The following is a 17946-nucleotide window of genomic DNA, read 5'->3' as shown; positions in this document are numbered from 1 at the left end:
CGTTGATTTAACTATAACAGGTTCTTCAGGAGTCCATTTGGTTACGAAGACGAAAAAAGAAAAGAAGAAGATGGGATGACAAATGCCCTGGGACGTGGATAAAATCTATGCGGGTGCAAGTGCAAAAAGGAAAGGGAAACATGGGATTTTACACTAGCTGCATTCACACTCAGTCAAGCTATACCTAGCTCACACCTCTATTCCAAAAAATTCTTTATATTTGCTATTATGTTTCCATCCCATAATAATATTTTGGTCACCTGATCTAACTCCACTGTCACTGTTTTTGATGGACAGGGCAAAACCTATTTCCATTGGCCAAAATATTTTAATTCAAATCTCAAATTTCTGATTTTAAATTCCAAGTTTATTCTTACCTCCTAATTGGTCAATTATAGAGGGGTAGGACTTACTCCATTCAGCGTGGGTATACTGGACTCTCTCTATCCCCTACTATCAAATACCTACTGACAGCTTAAGCTCTACGGAGTCAATTAACTAGTGACAGACCGACACCTGCCCTTATTCAAAATATCAACAAATATATAACTAAAAATTGACAAAAATAAATTCTCTGCCCAGGACAGTTCAATATTCTCGACCTATCTCTCCATTTGCTCATGCCATTCATTCTCCAACACCATTTAAAACTGTGAAGAAAAAAATTTGTTTACCCTAAAATTGCCCTTTTTCTGGAATTCAGGTACATTTTGGTGTATTCACACTCTACATTAATCTTCACTATGCTACACATGTATAGCCTACTGAGCTACCGATGACATTGCTCAAATTCCTGCCGTAATATAGGTCAGCATTATTTTCCATATCTTTACAATATCAAGGGCCGCGGAACGGTTTTCAAAGTGGAGGGGCTGAGCCAAAAGTTGGGGGAGCTGACCATGCAAAAAATTACAATCATATGGTCATTTTTACGTTTTTGTACACGGTGTTGGAAAAAAGTGGGGGGCTGAAGCCCCCCCCCCCCGCTTCCGCGGCCCCTGAATATCACCCATTTTAATAGGAGACTTAAAATCACATACCAATCCAATGAATGACAATACGTTCAGAATTCATCTCCGAATATCATTCTCAAGATAATTCAAATATTTCCTTTCTGAAATCGTATTTTTTGCCATTTGCGCAATTGTGATAGTTCCACAACTTTAGAAGTTTTTATAATTTATAATGGTATCACGTAGCCTATAATTTAGGAAGAGGCCGCAGGTGTCTTTGCTGTTAGCGATACATCAGATGTGGCAAAGACTACGAATTGTGCTGTAGCACTGGCGTAAATCCGATGAAGCAGTGGGGGGGGGGGGGGAGAGATGATAGCAAGCAATATATTGATCTGAACATTCAAAAAATTTGGGACACCCCCACGCCAAGGGCTATGTATACGGGGGTATATGCCTATGTACATATATACATAATACCATCTTTCAGTTAAAACCCTGTAACATTTTTTTTAATGGCTTTAAAGAAATTATTTACAGTTAACACTAATATTTGAGAAAGCAAAGCGAGCGAACAAATTTTCAGTAGTTGGGAGACAAAATGATGTCCAAAGCCACTTTCAAGATGTGTGTAATGAAATGCAGCAACTGAGCGTAGTGGATGAGCCATGACAAATAAGTTGCTTCATTTGTGTAGAATGATGTGCATATAAATACCAAAGAGGATAGAGGTAAATTATCAATAAATCAAACTACAGAAGCAAAGGAAAAAAAATAAATATAAAGAGCAAATACTAGTAAGTATTAAACAGTCCATATTTTGTTCAATAAGAAACTCATTTGCTCACTGGTTAAAAGTGAGATGAGAATGCAAAGGGAATCATTGTTATCGGGATTAAGGGTGCTTATATGAAATGATTGTAGGTCATCATAGGCCACAAAAGACCAAAAGGTGGAAATAGCACAATGATGCAAATTAAAAGGAAAATGTTGCAAAAAGGAAAGATTTTGAATAATCTTTAAGATTATATTGGGAGGTAATGCCACATTCACTATTGGAACAAAATTCATATTCGAAATATTTATTAGATTGTTATGGAAGTAAATTCTATAAACGGATGAAATTGTTAAGTGTGTGGGAAATATTGCTGTCCTAACTTGCCTCTGTGTTTCATTAACGGCATTGACTTAGTCAATGTCATCAGTTACTCATCGTATACTCTTAGGTTGAAGTATAGAGTATAATTAGCTAATAGACAAGATAGATGTTTTGTACAAAATTATCCCCGCTTCCCAGGGGCGGAAATCTCTCCCAAAAGGTAGGGGGGACGAGGGGCTGGAAAATTTGACAGGCAAAAAAAAGGTTATCACCCCAAATTTAAGGTTGTTTCGACGAAAATAAATTTGACAAGCAAAAAAAAAAAAAAAAAGGTTATCATCCCAAAATACAAGTTTTATTTCGATTTTGAATTATGTATTTCTTACCATCTTAAAAGACCAAAAATAGTAGGGGGGACATTTGATATTGTGTCCCCCCTACTATTTTGAGTAGGGGGGCACGTCCCCCCTGGAATTTCCGCCCATGCCGCTTCCACAAAGATGTTAGGATAGTATGACCCCCCCCCCCCCCCGGCCCCACACACATTCACGCCAGTGTATTTAAAGGATGTTTTGATTGGTTTATGATCAAAGTTATAACCATAATTAAAAGTCATTGATATCATACAATTCATAAATGGACGCATTATAATCATACTCTCATGATGCAGGAGATAACATTTGCAATATGCTAAACGTAGGAATTTGTCATGGTCAAAATTACTAAGATTAGATTGAGCGCGGGAGCGAAGCGACCGCGCGAGAAATTTTGCATTTTAAGAATGCAAAATTGGGCAAATCTAAGCACTTTAACTGCATTTATAGATAAATTCACGCATTAACAGTAGTATTAATCATTTAATAAGAAAACATCGTTTCTGTCTTGAAAAGAGGGTGGGGAACTGTACATGCCACCCCCCTCTCCGAAAAGTGGGGGATGTATCCCCCCCCCCCCGGAATTTACGCCCGTGGTTTGTAGGCCCATGGTCTACAAGTAATTTCACAATTAAGGCAACCCTTAAACATGATCCTATATTTTTCTATCCTCATCTCACTTCTAACCAGTTTGATATTCCCTTTTTATTTTCTTCGGAGGTTTCATTTCTTTACTTTCATCTGTAATGTATTTGAATATAATTTATATATATACGAATGAAGCAATAATCTAATTTATCTTTTGATATTTTGATTGGTTTATGATCAAAGTTATAACCATATTTAAAAGTCATTGATATCTTACAATTTATAAATGGACGCATTATAATCATACTCTCATGATGCAGGGGATAACATTTGCAATATGCTAAACGTAGGAATTTGTCATGGTCAAAATTTACTGTTGTAAGATTAGATTGAGCGCGGGAGCGGAGCGACCGCGCGAGATATTTTGCATTTTAAGAATGCAAAATTTGGCAAATCTAAGTACTTTAACCGTATTTATAGATAAATTCACACATGAACAGTAGTATTAATCATTTAATAAGAAAACATCGTTTCTGTCTTGAAAAGAGGGGGGGGGGGGTTTGTACATGCCACCCCCTCTCCGAAAAGTGGGGGGATGTATCCCCCCCCCGGAATTTACGCCCGTGGTATATGTAGGCCCAATAGTCTATAAGTCATTTCACAAGGCACCCCTATTAAAACCCTTTTTAATTTTTTTTTTTGCCGGGTAAAAATGGCAGAGGTAAAAATGGCATAGGTAAAAATGGCAGAGGTAATAATGGCAGAGGTAAAAATGGCAGAGGTAAAAATGGTAGAGGTAAAAATGGCAGAGGTAAAAATGGCAGAGGTAAAAATTGCAGAGGTAAAAATGGCAGAGGTAATAATGGCAGAGGTAAATATGGCAGAGGTAAAAATGGCAGAGGTAAATATCATGATATGCTACATCAACAAGGAAAAAAACAGAACCTTTTCGGTTAGTATCAGTCATAGTTATTGAACTTGAATGGACTCCTCTCGACGAAAGGAGTATTATGAACTGATTAGATATTATATGAATTTTTCTGTCATCATTTTAGGTCTATACTTCATCGTTGATATGATCAAACTATTTCATGCCAAAATAATTTCAATTAGTGATTGATGAAAGTATTTATCTTGGCCAGTTTGTATAGTAGAACAGCACTTCATCCCATACATAACCAACAAATTTTAATGTAAAGACCAATGTGCTCTACCATTAACACACTGAAATAGACAAGTTCGGGATTTCTTTGAACCACTGGCATAACTTGGATAACAGAAAAATAACAAAACGTTCTGCAATAAAAGCAATTTTTCATATTTCAACATCATAATGGATCCGAATAGATATTGATATGATACGTATATATAGTTTAATGTAAATGATATAATAATAGCAACTAGTGTTCAGTTTTTCAGAGCAATACCTCATTGCACCTAGTCCAAGTAGATGTCAGGTTCCTAACCTAGTTTCTATGGTAACGGTTACTGCATTAATTTTGAAATGTGTAGCGAATCAGGGATTTGAATTTTTAGGTGTTTCTTAGGTACCATTCTATCGACCTGTTTTGAAGGGGAAATTCACCCTGACAAATGGTTTACTGTAAAATTAGCAGAAAAATATATTGGTGAAAGTTTGCGGCAAGCCCATCAAAGATTAAGATAGTTATTAGAAGTCTGAGTTTTTATGATCTGTGACGTCATATACTAGCAGCTGCCCCGTATTTAATGCACCAAAATGTATACTTTTCAATATTTTAATCAGTTCATGATTGCTAAAAAAAAAAAATATTTCAGGTGCGGATGTGAAATGATTTGTATGTTACAATAAAAGCCATTTTCATTTTTTTTTTTAGAAATTGACATTTCATTGATATTTTTTATTACACCATATGCGGGAAAAACTGCTCGCAAATAAAGTCACCGTTAAAATGTAAAATTCTAACAGCTTTTTAAATCCTTGATGGATAATAGCAGGGCCCGCTGGGAGAACAGTTTTCGGAACTGAAGCGGCTTCCCTGGGTAAATATGCCTGTATTATTATTATTATATTATTATTCCCTAAAACCCCCACCAGTATCATTTTAATTATTTTCTGCTATTTCTACAATAATCTTTATGTCAGTGTGAATTTCCCCTGTAATGAATGAAGTATAATACTTGGGATCCAAAGTGTGCTTCAAATTTGAATATTAGAAGAGCGATTTGACATGAGAAGACCGTGCATGCAAGTCCAGGAAAAAATAAGAAATGCAAGCTCAAGTGTTATCAATTTGGTGCAGAAGATCTACAGCATCACTTGGAAATGTTACCCTTTCCATTAGTCAAACATTATAATTCCAAATTTCTTCTCAGAACCTTTCATATTTAATCTACTGTACATGGAGGGGCTTTGGGTTTTTTGGCATGGGGGTTTAAAACTGACCATTTATACCTCTATCATTTTTACCTTTGCCATTATTACCTGTGCCATTTTTACCTCTGCCATTTTTACCTTTGCCATTTTTACCTTTGCCATTTTTACCTCTGCCATTTTTACCTTTGCCATTTTTACCTCTGCCATTTTTACCTTTGCCATTTTTACCTTTGCCATTTTTACCTTTGCCATTTTTACCTTTGCCATTTTTACCTCTGCCATTTTTACCTCTGCCATTTTTACACCGAGCCTATTTTTCTATCCTCATCTTACTTCTAACCAGCTTGATACAACCTTGTATATTCCCTTTTCATTTTCTTCGGAAGTTTCATTTATTTATTCATGAGTGAACTTTACTTTCATCTATAATGTATTTGAACATCATTTTAAATGACTGAAGCAATAATTGGACTATTAAGGCACCGTTCTAGTTCTGTTATTTATCTTTAAAGTTATATCTTTTCGTACATTGGAAAGGCGATAAATAAATATCTGGTGATTTTCTTAAAATTTATCTGCTTGTATTATTTCTCTTTTTTTTTCCTTTTGTAGGGGGCGGGGGTATAACTTGCCTTTATTTGATTTTCATGAATATAAATATATTGTTGAATATGCCGGTGAATGCGAGCTTTGAGGGATTTTGATTCTTCTTCAAAACTGACTTAATAAAAAAGAATGTGAATCTGAGTATCTGGCAATTTCTAAAATTCAATTTTATTTCCCAAAGAATTAATTGTATTACATACTTTCACTATTTTGGTGCTGTTGTCTATAAAAAGAATAACTGATGATGCACTGACAAAAATGAAAAGATCCCAAATATATTTCAAATATAAGGTAAAACAAAAATGAAGGGATAAACAAAAAATATGAAAACAATCAAATCAACAATATCGGATTACTACTGTCATAAACTACTATACAAGCATGATGAAATGCACAACAATTTTTTTAACCAAAGATATTAATTCACTCACCAAGTCAGAATACATGTCTATGAGTATCTAGAAGTACATTCCTGATGATATAGACAAATAAACCATAGCAAACTGTAACGGTTTTGAAAAAAGAGGACCTATAGACAGTAAAAATCTGTCTGCTTGGAGCTTATAAACATTTTAATTTTTGTTTTTTTTCTTTCTTTCTCCTCCTAAACATTATGTAGAGAAGCAAGTCATATTCCAGAGATGCAATTGACAAAATAGACTGAAACTTTTGGTATAAGCTTCACTATGCAAAAATTCACGATCAGATGGTAATTTGTACACGTCTATTTAAAAAAAAAGACGTGGAGGCTAAGTTCCACGGCCCCTGGTATAGTATCTGGGCTCATTCAAGATCTATATCTCTGAATTGTTTACCATTCAGGCATAGCCAAACAAAATAAATGTATATCATTTCAAATATCTGCAAAATTACTTGACTTAATTTTTTCCTAGTTTTAAATCTCGGAACCATTTTAAAAAAGTTGTCAGAATTGTCAAGTTATCATTTTTCAACAGATACCACTGCAACAGTCACACACCTGTGTTTCTCAGCCAGTTAAAATGAAATCCATGTCATTTTCACCAAATTTTGCACAGAGTTACTTTAGCACCTGATTTTTACAAATATGCAAAAATTAACATTGGTTCATATGTGCTTGATTTTTTTTTTGAGCTTTGAGGTTCACCCATTTGCAAGGTCTTGAGAAAATAATAAAAACTAGATTTTAATTCGTCATGCGGACGAATTAGGTGGTCTGTCCTTATTCTCGCCATCATGATCACTAATACCATGTTTATGCAGATCAATATGATCTTCATGACGACAACGGAATGTTCATTATGGATGGAATACTTGTAAAAGACGGGAGATGATAAAGAACTGTGAAAAGGGTCTCTTTGATATATGAAAATACATGTGATATGAAAAAAGTAATTATAATCTGTTTAATCTTGCTAAATTTTAACTTTCATACCTTTAAATTATCATAAAGGATCATGTACGAGGTGGTAAAAAGAAAAAAAAAATGAAAAAAAAATCATCTTGTTCACCCCCAGGACTCGAACCTGCGCCCTCGAGAACTCAAGTCAAGTGCGTTATCCATTGAGCCACGATATTCCCCATAGAGATTACACGTTCCCAAATAGATTACACGGAAGCAAATTTGAGAATTACATATCCAATTTTGCAAGCGAAAAACGGGCATGATCCTGGCATCTGATCGAAAAAAATGGTGGCACTTTCGAAAGCTTAGAATCTCAGCTACATCATACCAAAAGCTCAGGGATAACTAACAAGAAAAAATGGAGATATAGCTCACGAAATAGAGGAATGTAGAATCTAGTTTTGAGAAAAAGTCATGTCCCATTGAGATTACACGTAAAATGAGGAAAAATGACATGCCTCTTTTCATCGCAATTTTACACCATGATGCGTTTTTCAAAATGAAAATTTATGCTAACTGTCGAGAAAGAGTACATTCTAAACTACAACATATCGAAATCTGGGCGAAAAATGATCAATATTCACGGAGTTATGATCAAATTTGCATAAATTTGATGACGTCATTTTTGAAAAAATGAAATTTTCAGTTTAGGCGCAATTTTGATGACGTCATGATCAAATTGAGGGACAATGGTGACATGAAATCAAATCTACAAGTCATACTCTATCGCTATATGAAAAAAAAATTGGGGTCAACGGACTATTTAAAGAGGTATAGTGAATTTTCAATTGCCCCTTTTTTTGGCCATATATGGCCTGTAGTGAGAGCTCGCGCGCACACGTGCTGCAAAGTTTAACAGGTGATAATTTCGTTATTACTTGTCGTAGGAGGTTGATCAATGTATCAAATTGTTCAGAATTATATTATCGGTGCATTGATATAAAAAAATTGGCGATTCTATGTTGGAAGATGCAATTACGCGCGAAAACGCGCGCGCATGTGCGTGCGCGCGTTTTTTTGCAAAATGCTTAAAATGGCCTGAAACGTATGGAAAATTTATTTGGAACGAATTTGAGCATTTTAAAATTTTGATGCGCGCGTACGTGCGCGTCGAGGTGCGCGCGCGGAATTTGATGAAATTTTTAGTTGACCTTTGACCTGAAGTTGATGTATACCATATATAGTTGATTTTTGATGACTCGTTATCGAGATATGATAATGACCTGATTTTTACAAAATGGCGCCTGGATGACGTCACGATGACCTAATGACTTTGAAAAAAGGAGGGCACACTTCCGAAAGCTTAGAATCTCAGCTACAACATACCAAAAGCTCAGGGATAACTAACAAGAAAAAATGGAGATATAGCTCACGAAATAGAGGAATGTAGAATCTAGTTTTGAGAAAAAGTCATGTCCCATAGAGATTACACGTAAAATGAGGAAAAATGACATGCCTCTTTTCATCGCAATTTTACACCATGATGCGTTTTTCAAAATGAAAATTCATGCCAACTGTTGAGAAAGAGTACATTCTAAACTACACCATATCGAAATCTGGGCGAAAAATGATCAATATTCACGGAGTTATGATCAAATTTGCATAAATTTGATGACGTCATTTTTGAAAAAATGAAATTTTAAGTTTAGGCGCAATTTTGATGACGTCATGATCAAATTGAGGGACAATGGTGACATGAAATCAAATCTACAACTCATACTCTATCGATATATGAAAAAAATTAGGGGTCAACGGACTATTTAAAGAGCTACAGTGAATTTTTAATAGGCATGTTTTTGCCCATATATGGCCTATAGTAAGAGCTCGCGCGCACACGTGCTGCAAACTTTAACGGGTGTTAATTTCGTTATTAATGGTCGTAGAAGGTTGATCAATGTATCAAATTGCTCAGAATTATATTATCAATGCAATGATATAAAAAAAACGGCGTTTCTGCGTTGCGTTGAAGGCTTTATCTGCGGAAACGCGCGCGCATACCTGTGCGCGCGCAAATTTTTGAAATGCTTAAAATGACCTGAAACGTACTTTATTTTAGTCAAAAAGTGATTTTGAGCATTTTAAATTTTTGACGAGCGCGTACGCGCGCGTCGTGACCTCCAGGTGACCTTTGATGACATGACCTGTTGACTTTTGACCTGAAGTTGATGTGATGTTAATTTGATTCATTTTTTATAATTGATAATGGAGATATGATCGACAATGTGATTTTACAAAATGGCGCCTGGATGACGTCACGATGACGTGATGACCTTGAAAAAGTTAATTTTACTAGAAATCATAGGGCTTGATGACTGACAGAAATTTGAAGGAAATTGACCATGTCGATTTCGAATGAACGCGTGTACAAAAAAGTGTACGGAAGAAATAAAAATAAATAAATAAAGAAAGAAAATTCTGGCGAAATCAATAGGTGATCTGTCGTTGACAGACCACCTAATAATTTTGCGTCTTTAAACCCCACGAGATCACAACATTTGAGTGTAAACCTCTATTACTCAGTCAAAATCCATCTAGATTTCACAAAATTTTACGTTACAGTTCAGAATTATATACTTAAGATTATGAATCCACTAACATTGCTATTCGTTTGCTCTTTTAAGAGAAGTAGCACCTTCAATTTTAAACATAGCGACAAAAACTTATCTAAAAATTTTGAAATTTTTATGAGAAATTTAAGAAGTACAAAATATGCTGCACTTTATTTAAAACCCATGTCATTTTTACCAAAGTATGCATGGTTGTAGAGATGAATGAAAGTACATTGTATAGTAGTCATAACAGTAATGAATTATACTATATACTTTATGAATATATCCCCTAAGCTATAGTGAATGCAGATTTCTACACTGAACCTTCTTCATCATTATCTCCATCTCCTTCTTGAGTATCTTCCTCAACCTCAACCTCAATTTAGAATATTTAAAACCACATTTATTTGTCTTCTTCTTCATCATCGTCATCTTGACAATTGATGAAGTTCCTCAAAAAGGTAAGAAATAATATCACATACATACTAAAACCTCAATTTTCTTCTTCTTCCAATATGAAAACCATGTTGTTGTTTTTCTTCTTCTTCATCATTTTCTTCTATATTCTTCATCATCATCATTATCATCAATCATCGTCATCATCATCATCATCATCTTGACAACTGATGAAGTCCCTCATAAAAAGCTAAGACATAATGCCACATACACTAAACCTTCAGTTTTCTTCTTCTTCAACTTCTTCTTCTTCTCCTCCTCCCCCTTCTCCTTCATCTTATATTTCCTATTTAATTTTCTGGCCATTTATGAAGGCTCTCTTCAAGGTATAAAATATCACAAGCCTCAACATTACAGTGTTAAGAAACTTGAACAAAAGAAAACAATTGATTTAACATTAATCATTTACAGGGGTACAAGTAATAAAGATGAAATGATTTCCTGAACTTTTTCAGGGATAACAGAAACATTTTAAATGGTCAACATGGTCGATTGAACTATAGCCAATGCTATGGTGGAAATAGTTTTCACAACACCATCTCCATCATGGTAGCCATTGCCACTATCACTGTCATCATCATCTTTGTCGCTGTCATCATCATCATCATCATCATTCAGCATTACAATCCCCTATTAGCTCCAACTGCCAATACAATGATTTATGCATGTTTTTAAAATATCAAATTTAGCAGTACCGGTATCTGTTTTCAGGAATGTAATTGATTGATAGTAAAATCGAACATCTACTATAAAGTCAGATCAATTAAACTTGACCCTAACGCTGACAAAAGTCAAGTGCAAAATCGCAAATTCATCCAATAGCAAGTAAAATGAGTATACAGTAGTATTGGCATCAAGAACATAACAATTGCAAAACCGTCCATACTAAGTTAAAAGCACTTGCGATGGACAATGGAAGGCCCTGCTTCATCGTATTCCTGTTTGCTAATCCACATCTGCTGAAATGTTGAGAGGGAGGCAAGGATGGACCCACCGATCCAGACAGAATACTTCCTCTCTGGAGGAGCGATGATCTTGATCTTCATGGTGCTGGGCGCAAGGGCAGTGATCTCCTTCTGCATACGGTCAGCGATTCCGGGGTACATGGTGGTACCCCCGGACAGGACGGTGTTGGCGTAGAGGTCACGGCGAATGTCCACGTCACACTTCATGATGCTGTTGTAGGTGGTCTCATGAAGGCCACTGGACTCCATACCTATCAGAGAGAAATAATAACAGAAAATGAATAAAAAATACAAACACGCTTATTCTTGCTAGACTCATCTCTACATAATGGCAAGTTGACAACCAAAATGGATCTACAGTTAAAAATATCAACAAATTGAGAATTAAGCCTGTACCAAAGACATTTGAAAACATATTTTTGTTGTAGTGTAATTGTAATATTGGAGATCAATTTGTATAAAGCTCATAAAGCAATTTTAATTGATTATGCGCTATATAAGTACCAATTTATTATTACCATGTACCTTATATACTTACAAACATTACTTAAGTTTACATTTCACTTTACATTTTTTTTAATATGTTTGCTTTCCCAGCATGCAAAATAAGAGTCTAGGACACTGTCTGGACACGTTTCTGAATGTCACTTTGACAGACGTGTGATAAATAGAACGATGTGGAATGATCACCCCCCCCCCCCTTCCCCGGGCAAGTAGTTAATCTTTCTTTGAAACAGAAGCTGTTTAATAACTTTAGTATGTATCATGATGATCCTTACCAACAAATGCAGGTTGGAACAGAACCTCTGGGCAGCGGAATCTTTCGTTACCGATTGTGATGATCTGACCGTCTGGTAGTTCATAGCTCTTCTCTAGGGCAGCCGATGTAGCAGCAGTCACCATCTCTTGCTCAAAGTCTAGGGCCACGTAGCATAGCTTCTCCTTGATGTCACGCACAATCTCTCGCTCGGCTATTGAACAAAGAAGAAAAAACATTACATATAATTTGATTAAATACCTTTGATTCTTGAAGCCTATATTTTTCCATGTTTAAAAAAAAAACATTCTTTAATGCAGATTTCTATATAACCTGGCAATAGTTAGCATATAAGATGATCTTAGAATGATATAAAATACCAACAAAATATCTTGAGAGTTGCAATTAATAATAAATAACTTAATTTATAGAAACTTAGGAAAGTCAATTACACTTACAGGTTACACATTTAAAAATGTATTGATTTCTTTCACAGAGAATTTTAGAAAAATATCAGTCAACAAGGCAAGAGCACAAGACTAACTACATCCATTGGCGGCGGAGCAGAGGATTATCTTTTGTGTTTGGGGGGGGACGCGTATTGTTGCGTCCCCCCCAAACACAAAAGATAATCCTCTGCTCCGCCGCCAATGACTACATCAATCTCCCTTTGAGAGAATTCACTAAAGGAAATGTCTGATCTAGGACTAGAAGAATACATCTCATGCTTTCTTAATAATAATATTATTATTATGCTTTGTTAACAGAGAATAGAGTATGGCCAAATTTCCATTGGATTTCCAAAAAAACAACAACTTTTAATTAGCCATGAATGTATTCACATCTTAAGTAGATATTACACGGAGACTATCACATGGTATAAATAGACAAAAGTGTATTTTTCTGTGAATCAACAAGTTACTATATATACAGGCAGAATTCAGACATAGTCACATACTAAATTCTGACAAATTTTGACCGATAGATGATTGGAGCTCAAAAATTTGTAGTATATTGTTCACATTCCTACAAAATCTTGGCCGATTGATCTCTAAATGTTAAGTGTGTAGTATATCTGTAAAGGATATAACCCACACCGTGCACATGTCACATGAAGCACACATTTATTCATGTAGTAAGTTAATATCTTCATTAGATAGAGCTTCAGTGCAACATTACAAGAGATATTGTACTATTCTTGAGCCCATTTTAGAAAGAGTTCAGTTTAAATTCATCTAAAAACAAAATCTCAAGTGGGAATCCCAAATATAGGCTACTGGTTGGTTGAAAAAAAAGTTTCATTTCATTTTCTAGAGTACATTGCATTTGATAAAAATTCTTTCTGCAACAAGAGGCTGACAACTTTTATGAATAAACCAAAAGTGAACCAATTTTTCAAAAGTATCAAATGAATTTCAGCTTTTAATTATTATTCTATCAATTTGTCATCTTATTCACCCAATGAATCATATGAAAGATAAGGTGTCATACATTTCCTTTTATTACAAAATGTCTGTTTTATTTCTTGAAGTTATCGATGTTTTCCTTTCGGGAACAATTTCAATTTTGTTTTCTAAGTGAAATCAAATAATTTTGATGAGCTAGGATGCCAGAAATTTCAATAGGTTCTGGGCCCCATTAGACTGAGCATGCATGATTATGTGGGTTGGAATCTATGGAAAATTAGTGTTTTTCAAAATCATTTAGTCTCCAATGGGTTAGATGTATAATCAATGATAATTGTCAATATTTGGCAAATCACTTGGTGTACGATTGATAGTAAATACTTCTTGTAATATCTCATTATGGGACAGGACACAAGACTAATAAGTAGGTTTACCCACCACTAGTAGAGAATGAATAGCCCCTCTCAGTTAAGATCTTCATTAGATAGTCAGTGAGATCTCTACCAGCAAGGTCCAAGCGAAGGATGGCATGGGGTAAGGCATAACCCTCATAGATGGGTACGGTATGGGAGACACCATCCCCCGAGTCCAGTACAATGCCTGTAGTACGACCGGAGGCGTAGAGGGATAGCACTGCCTGGATGCCAACGTACATGGCTGGAACATTGAAGGTTTCGAACATGAGCTGGGTAGGGTGAAATACACGCAGAGAAAATAAACTTTACTTTTTATTTTCACATTTGTGGTTTGTTAAATATCACTCAAATGCATTTTTTTTTCTTCCATGTTTTTATAAAAATGTAGTTTAAAAAGGAATCACATTACATGTTAAAAAGGATGTCCTAAGAGTAATTGGAAAATTAATACACCAACTCCCATCAACAAAGTGCAAATAGTACACACATAACAGAGAGTATGTGTAACTTGATAATTAAGAATTCATAAATATTTTCATAAATATACAACAAAAAGAACAATTCAAGTAGATACATGTACTTATTGCACCAAAAATAATGAATAAATCTTTGTAGATCTATATAAACATTTTCTTCTTGATGTCTGCTCATTCTCAATGAATATTTTGGATTTTCTAATCACACAGTACAAATTGATAAGATTTCCGTAATACATATTATCGTTCTATTTGTTTATCATAAAGTAGTGATGCAAACTTGCAATTTACCTATATGTAATAAATAGCAATTTCCATTACATATTTCTGATTGATTGATTGATAGATCATTTTTACAGCAAGCTAATACTTTCTGTTTCAAGAATCATATATTTGGGAAGCCTAAAATTGTTTTCACACCTTCTAAATATTCATTGACACCGTCTTTCCAATCCATTACCTACCTGTGTCATTTTCTCTCTATTTGCCTTGGGGTTGAGGGGTGCTTCTGTCAAGAGGACAGGGTGTTCTTCTGGGGCAACACGAAGTTCATTGTAGAAGGTATGATGCCAGATCTTCTCCATATCATCCCAGTTGGTAATGATACCATGCTCGATGGGGTACTTCAGGGTGAGAATACCTCTCTTGCTCTGGGCCTCATCACCAACATAACTATCCTTCTGACCCATACCAACCATTACTCCCTGTAAAATGAAAATAAAACAAAAACAAATACATTTGTCATATTACTAAGAGTTGTATACCAAATTTAGGGTTAGAATGTATGGCTAGATGGCCATTCAAGAAAGACATTCAAGTCCTAAAATTCCTATTTCAACCAGTTTTTAAACCCCTCCCCCCAAAAAAAAAAAATATGTAGAATCTCTAGATCAAGCAATGTTTCATACCATAATTAGATCTAGATCTAGAAATCTAATCTAGATCTAGACTCTTACACTTTAAATATATTAATATTCATTATTTTTCACCATGAAAATTTTACATAATTTTGCAATTAGGCCTATATCTAAATCTAAATTTCATAACCTATTTGAAAAGAATGCAGGCATATTAAAATAAATTCTGTGATATCAGAGGATGGGGGTCAGGGGAGCATTTCATCAACATGTTTGTCTGATAAGTTGTCAGATCTAACAAATCGATAATCCCTCCTCGTTTTTTAATTTTAGTGAATGTTGATGTGTGATTGATACCAATGATTTAGATCATTTGATTCTCTTTAAAATTGTACCCTACATGATATGATTATGGTTCACATGGAGATGCAGTGCCTTGAAATGTAGGGCAAGGTCAAAATTCAAAAGTTGCATAATGACACAATATTGAAAGTCACTGTTCTTTATTTCGGAAAGTTTCAGTGGATTTTTAATAAAATAGATCTAGATTCTAGATTTAGATTCTGTTTTGTTTTTTTATTGCAAATCAGATTCTAGATCTAACATTAACAGAGTTAGATCTAGAATAGATCTTGATATGCGAGTTAACGTTAGATCTAGAAAGAATCTAACGTTAACATTAATTCTAACTTTTAACATTAACGAGTTGAGATCTAACGTTAGACTAGATGATCTAATTGTTTTAAGTAGTCCTAATAGATTCTAATTGTTAGATCTAATGAGTAACGTCAGATCTAGGCCTAACGTTACATTAATGTTACTTAGCCTTAGATCTAGTAGATGATTAAGTTAGATCTAACTTAGGCGCCCTAGCCTAATGTTACTGTTAGGCCTAACGTTAGATCAATCTAACATTAACGTTGTCGTTAGACCTAACGACCCGTTAAGTTTACTTTTGATATTTTAATTTTTATAAGGACTTGCGATTGTTGTATCTTTGCCATAATGGCAACTAGTAGTAGTAGGATGGGGGGTCGGGTGTCCGGACACTTTATATTTTTGAAGCCTTCTGTTTTGTCTTTGGATTACACAAAAAATACGAATTCAATAGTTGCAATCATCTTCTATTTTGTTCTCTATAAATAATATTTCCTAACATTTTGTATTAAAAATTGATGAAACTTCGCTTGTAAATTTTTCCAAATGACTTTCTAAAATTGATCGTCCGGACACACAACAACTGGGTATAACACTGACAGTGAGTTACACTAACAGGCTCAGCAGCCAATCATAATCAAGGTTTCCATGGTAGTTCACTAGTTTGCCATAATGGCAAAGTTAACAGTCCTTACTTCTAATTCTATATGTAGACTCTAGCCTCTAGGCCTACCCATATGGTAGTTGGTAGGAATAACCGTCGTTTCTGGGGATTTATTCAACAATTTCTGACATTTTACTATAATCCTATGTATTGGTGAGTGAGCCAACGCAGTTCAGCGGAACAACCAAAATACAGAGACTGAAGCTTTTGGTCTAGGTAGTTGGTACCGTACCGGTAGGATGGGGGGGGGGGGGGTTGGGTGTCCGGACACGTAACAAAAATGAAGCCTTCTTTTTTGTCTTTGGATTAAACAAAAACTGTGCATTTATTAGTGCTAATCGTCATCAATATTTGTTCTCTATAATATTGTCTAACATTTTGTGCTAAAACATTTAGGAGATTTGAATTGTGAACTTTTTCAATTGGCTGTTTAAAATCGACTGTCCGGACACCCAACAACTGGGTATACGGTATGACGTTTTTACCTGGTGACGTGGTTTCCCAACGATGGAAGGAAATACAGCTCTCGGTGCATCATCTCCTGCAAATCCAGCTTTACACATCCCAGAGCCATTATCAACAACAAGGGCAGCAACTTCTTCGTCATACATGATGATGATTTTTTTTTGTTTTTTCTGAAACTTAGAACAAGTTTGAGATCAGTTGGAAGTTCTAATTAAACTTGCTCGATGACGGTACCGTACCGGGAACAGTGAAGTTTTGGACACGTGCAATTTATTCCATTAATTTCAAACTGCGCGATACATGCGCAACACTTTAGCGCACATTTAGGTCATTATCATTAACATCTCGGGGGTTCTCGGGGTTCTACACAAACTATAGTGTCCCAATATTGATATTTTATCAACAATTGTGTGATATATTGAAAATTCTGTCAACATTTTAAACTGTGTATTTTTACATCAGCAAGGTTATATTTTTTTATTTGTAGGTCTTTACCTTTTCTCTGTCATATTAATTCAGAATACATCCCTATGAAAATATTGAGTGGACTGTGGGTGGTGCTCCGGCACATAATTATGCGCTATCAAACCGCTATGCACAAACAAAACATGACCAAATAAGGGCATGTATTGTCATAAGATCATAAAGCTGCCGAGAAACAAGTCCTTTTTATTGGTCCAAAGTTTTATGAATATTCATGTTTTCTTTCGCGCGCTCGCTCAGCTCAGAAGACACTTTTCGAGTCGCTCTCTTATTGGTTGAAAATTATTTGCATGCCATCAATCCTCACAGACCGGTCACCAAATGACCCGCCCACTATTACAGAATAAACGAGGTTATTTTGACGCATGATGAGCCGAGGCAAGGGGAGGGGTTCTGTAAACACATCAAACCATTTCAAGAAAAAAAAAGCATCAA

At 35.2% G+C, this 17946-nt stretch overlaps 1 protein-coding gene across 1 annotated transcript; it reads right to left on the bottom strand.

Annotated features, from left to right (window-relative positions):
- Window positions 1-6941: 6941 nt before the first annotated feature.
- LOC129269289 (actin, cytoplasmic A3a-like) lies at window positions 6942-17274 on the bottom strand. Its single transcript, XM_054906774.2, has 6 exons — window positions 17049-17274; window positions 14850-15089; window positions 13932-14178; window positions 12110-12301; window positions 9815-11581; window positions 6942-7134 (listed from the first exon to the last, which is right to left on the bottom strand). Exons 1-5 carry the CDS (start codon window positions 17172-17174, stop codon window positions 11256-11258), a joined length of 1131 nt encoding a protein of 376 aa, XP_054762749.1. The 5' UTR covers window positions 17175-17274; the 3' UTR covers window positions 6942-7134; window positions 9815-11255.
- Window positions 17275-17946: the final 672 nt, after the last annotated feature.

Source organism: Lytechinus pictus, chromosome 10 (assembly GCF_037042905.1).
Source record: "Lytechinus pictus isolate F3 Inbred chromosome 10, Lp3.0, whole genome shotgun sequence".
Taxonomy (NCBI): domain Eukaryota; kingdom Metazoa; phylum Echinodermata; class Echinoidea; order Temnopleuroida; family Toxopneustidae; genus Lytechinus; species Lytechinus pictus.
This window is presented reverse-complemented; position numbering and strand designations above follow the sequence as displayed.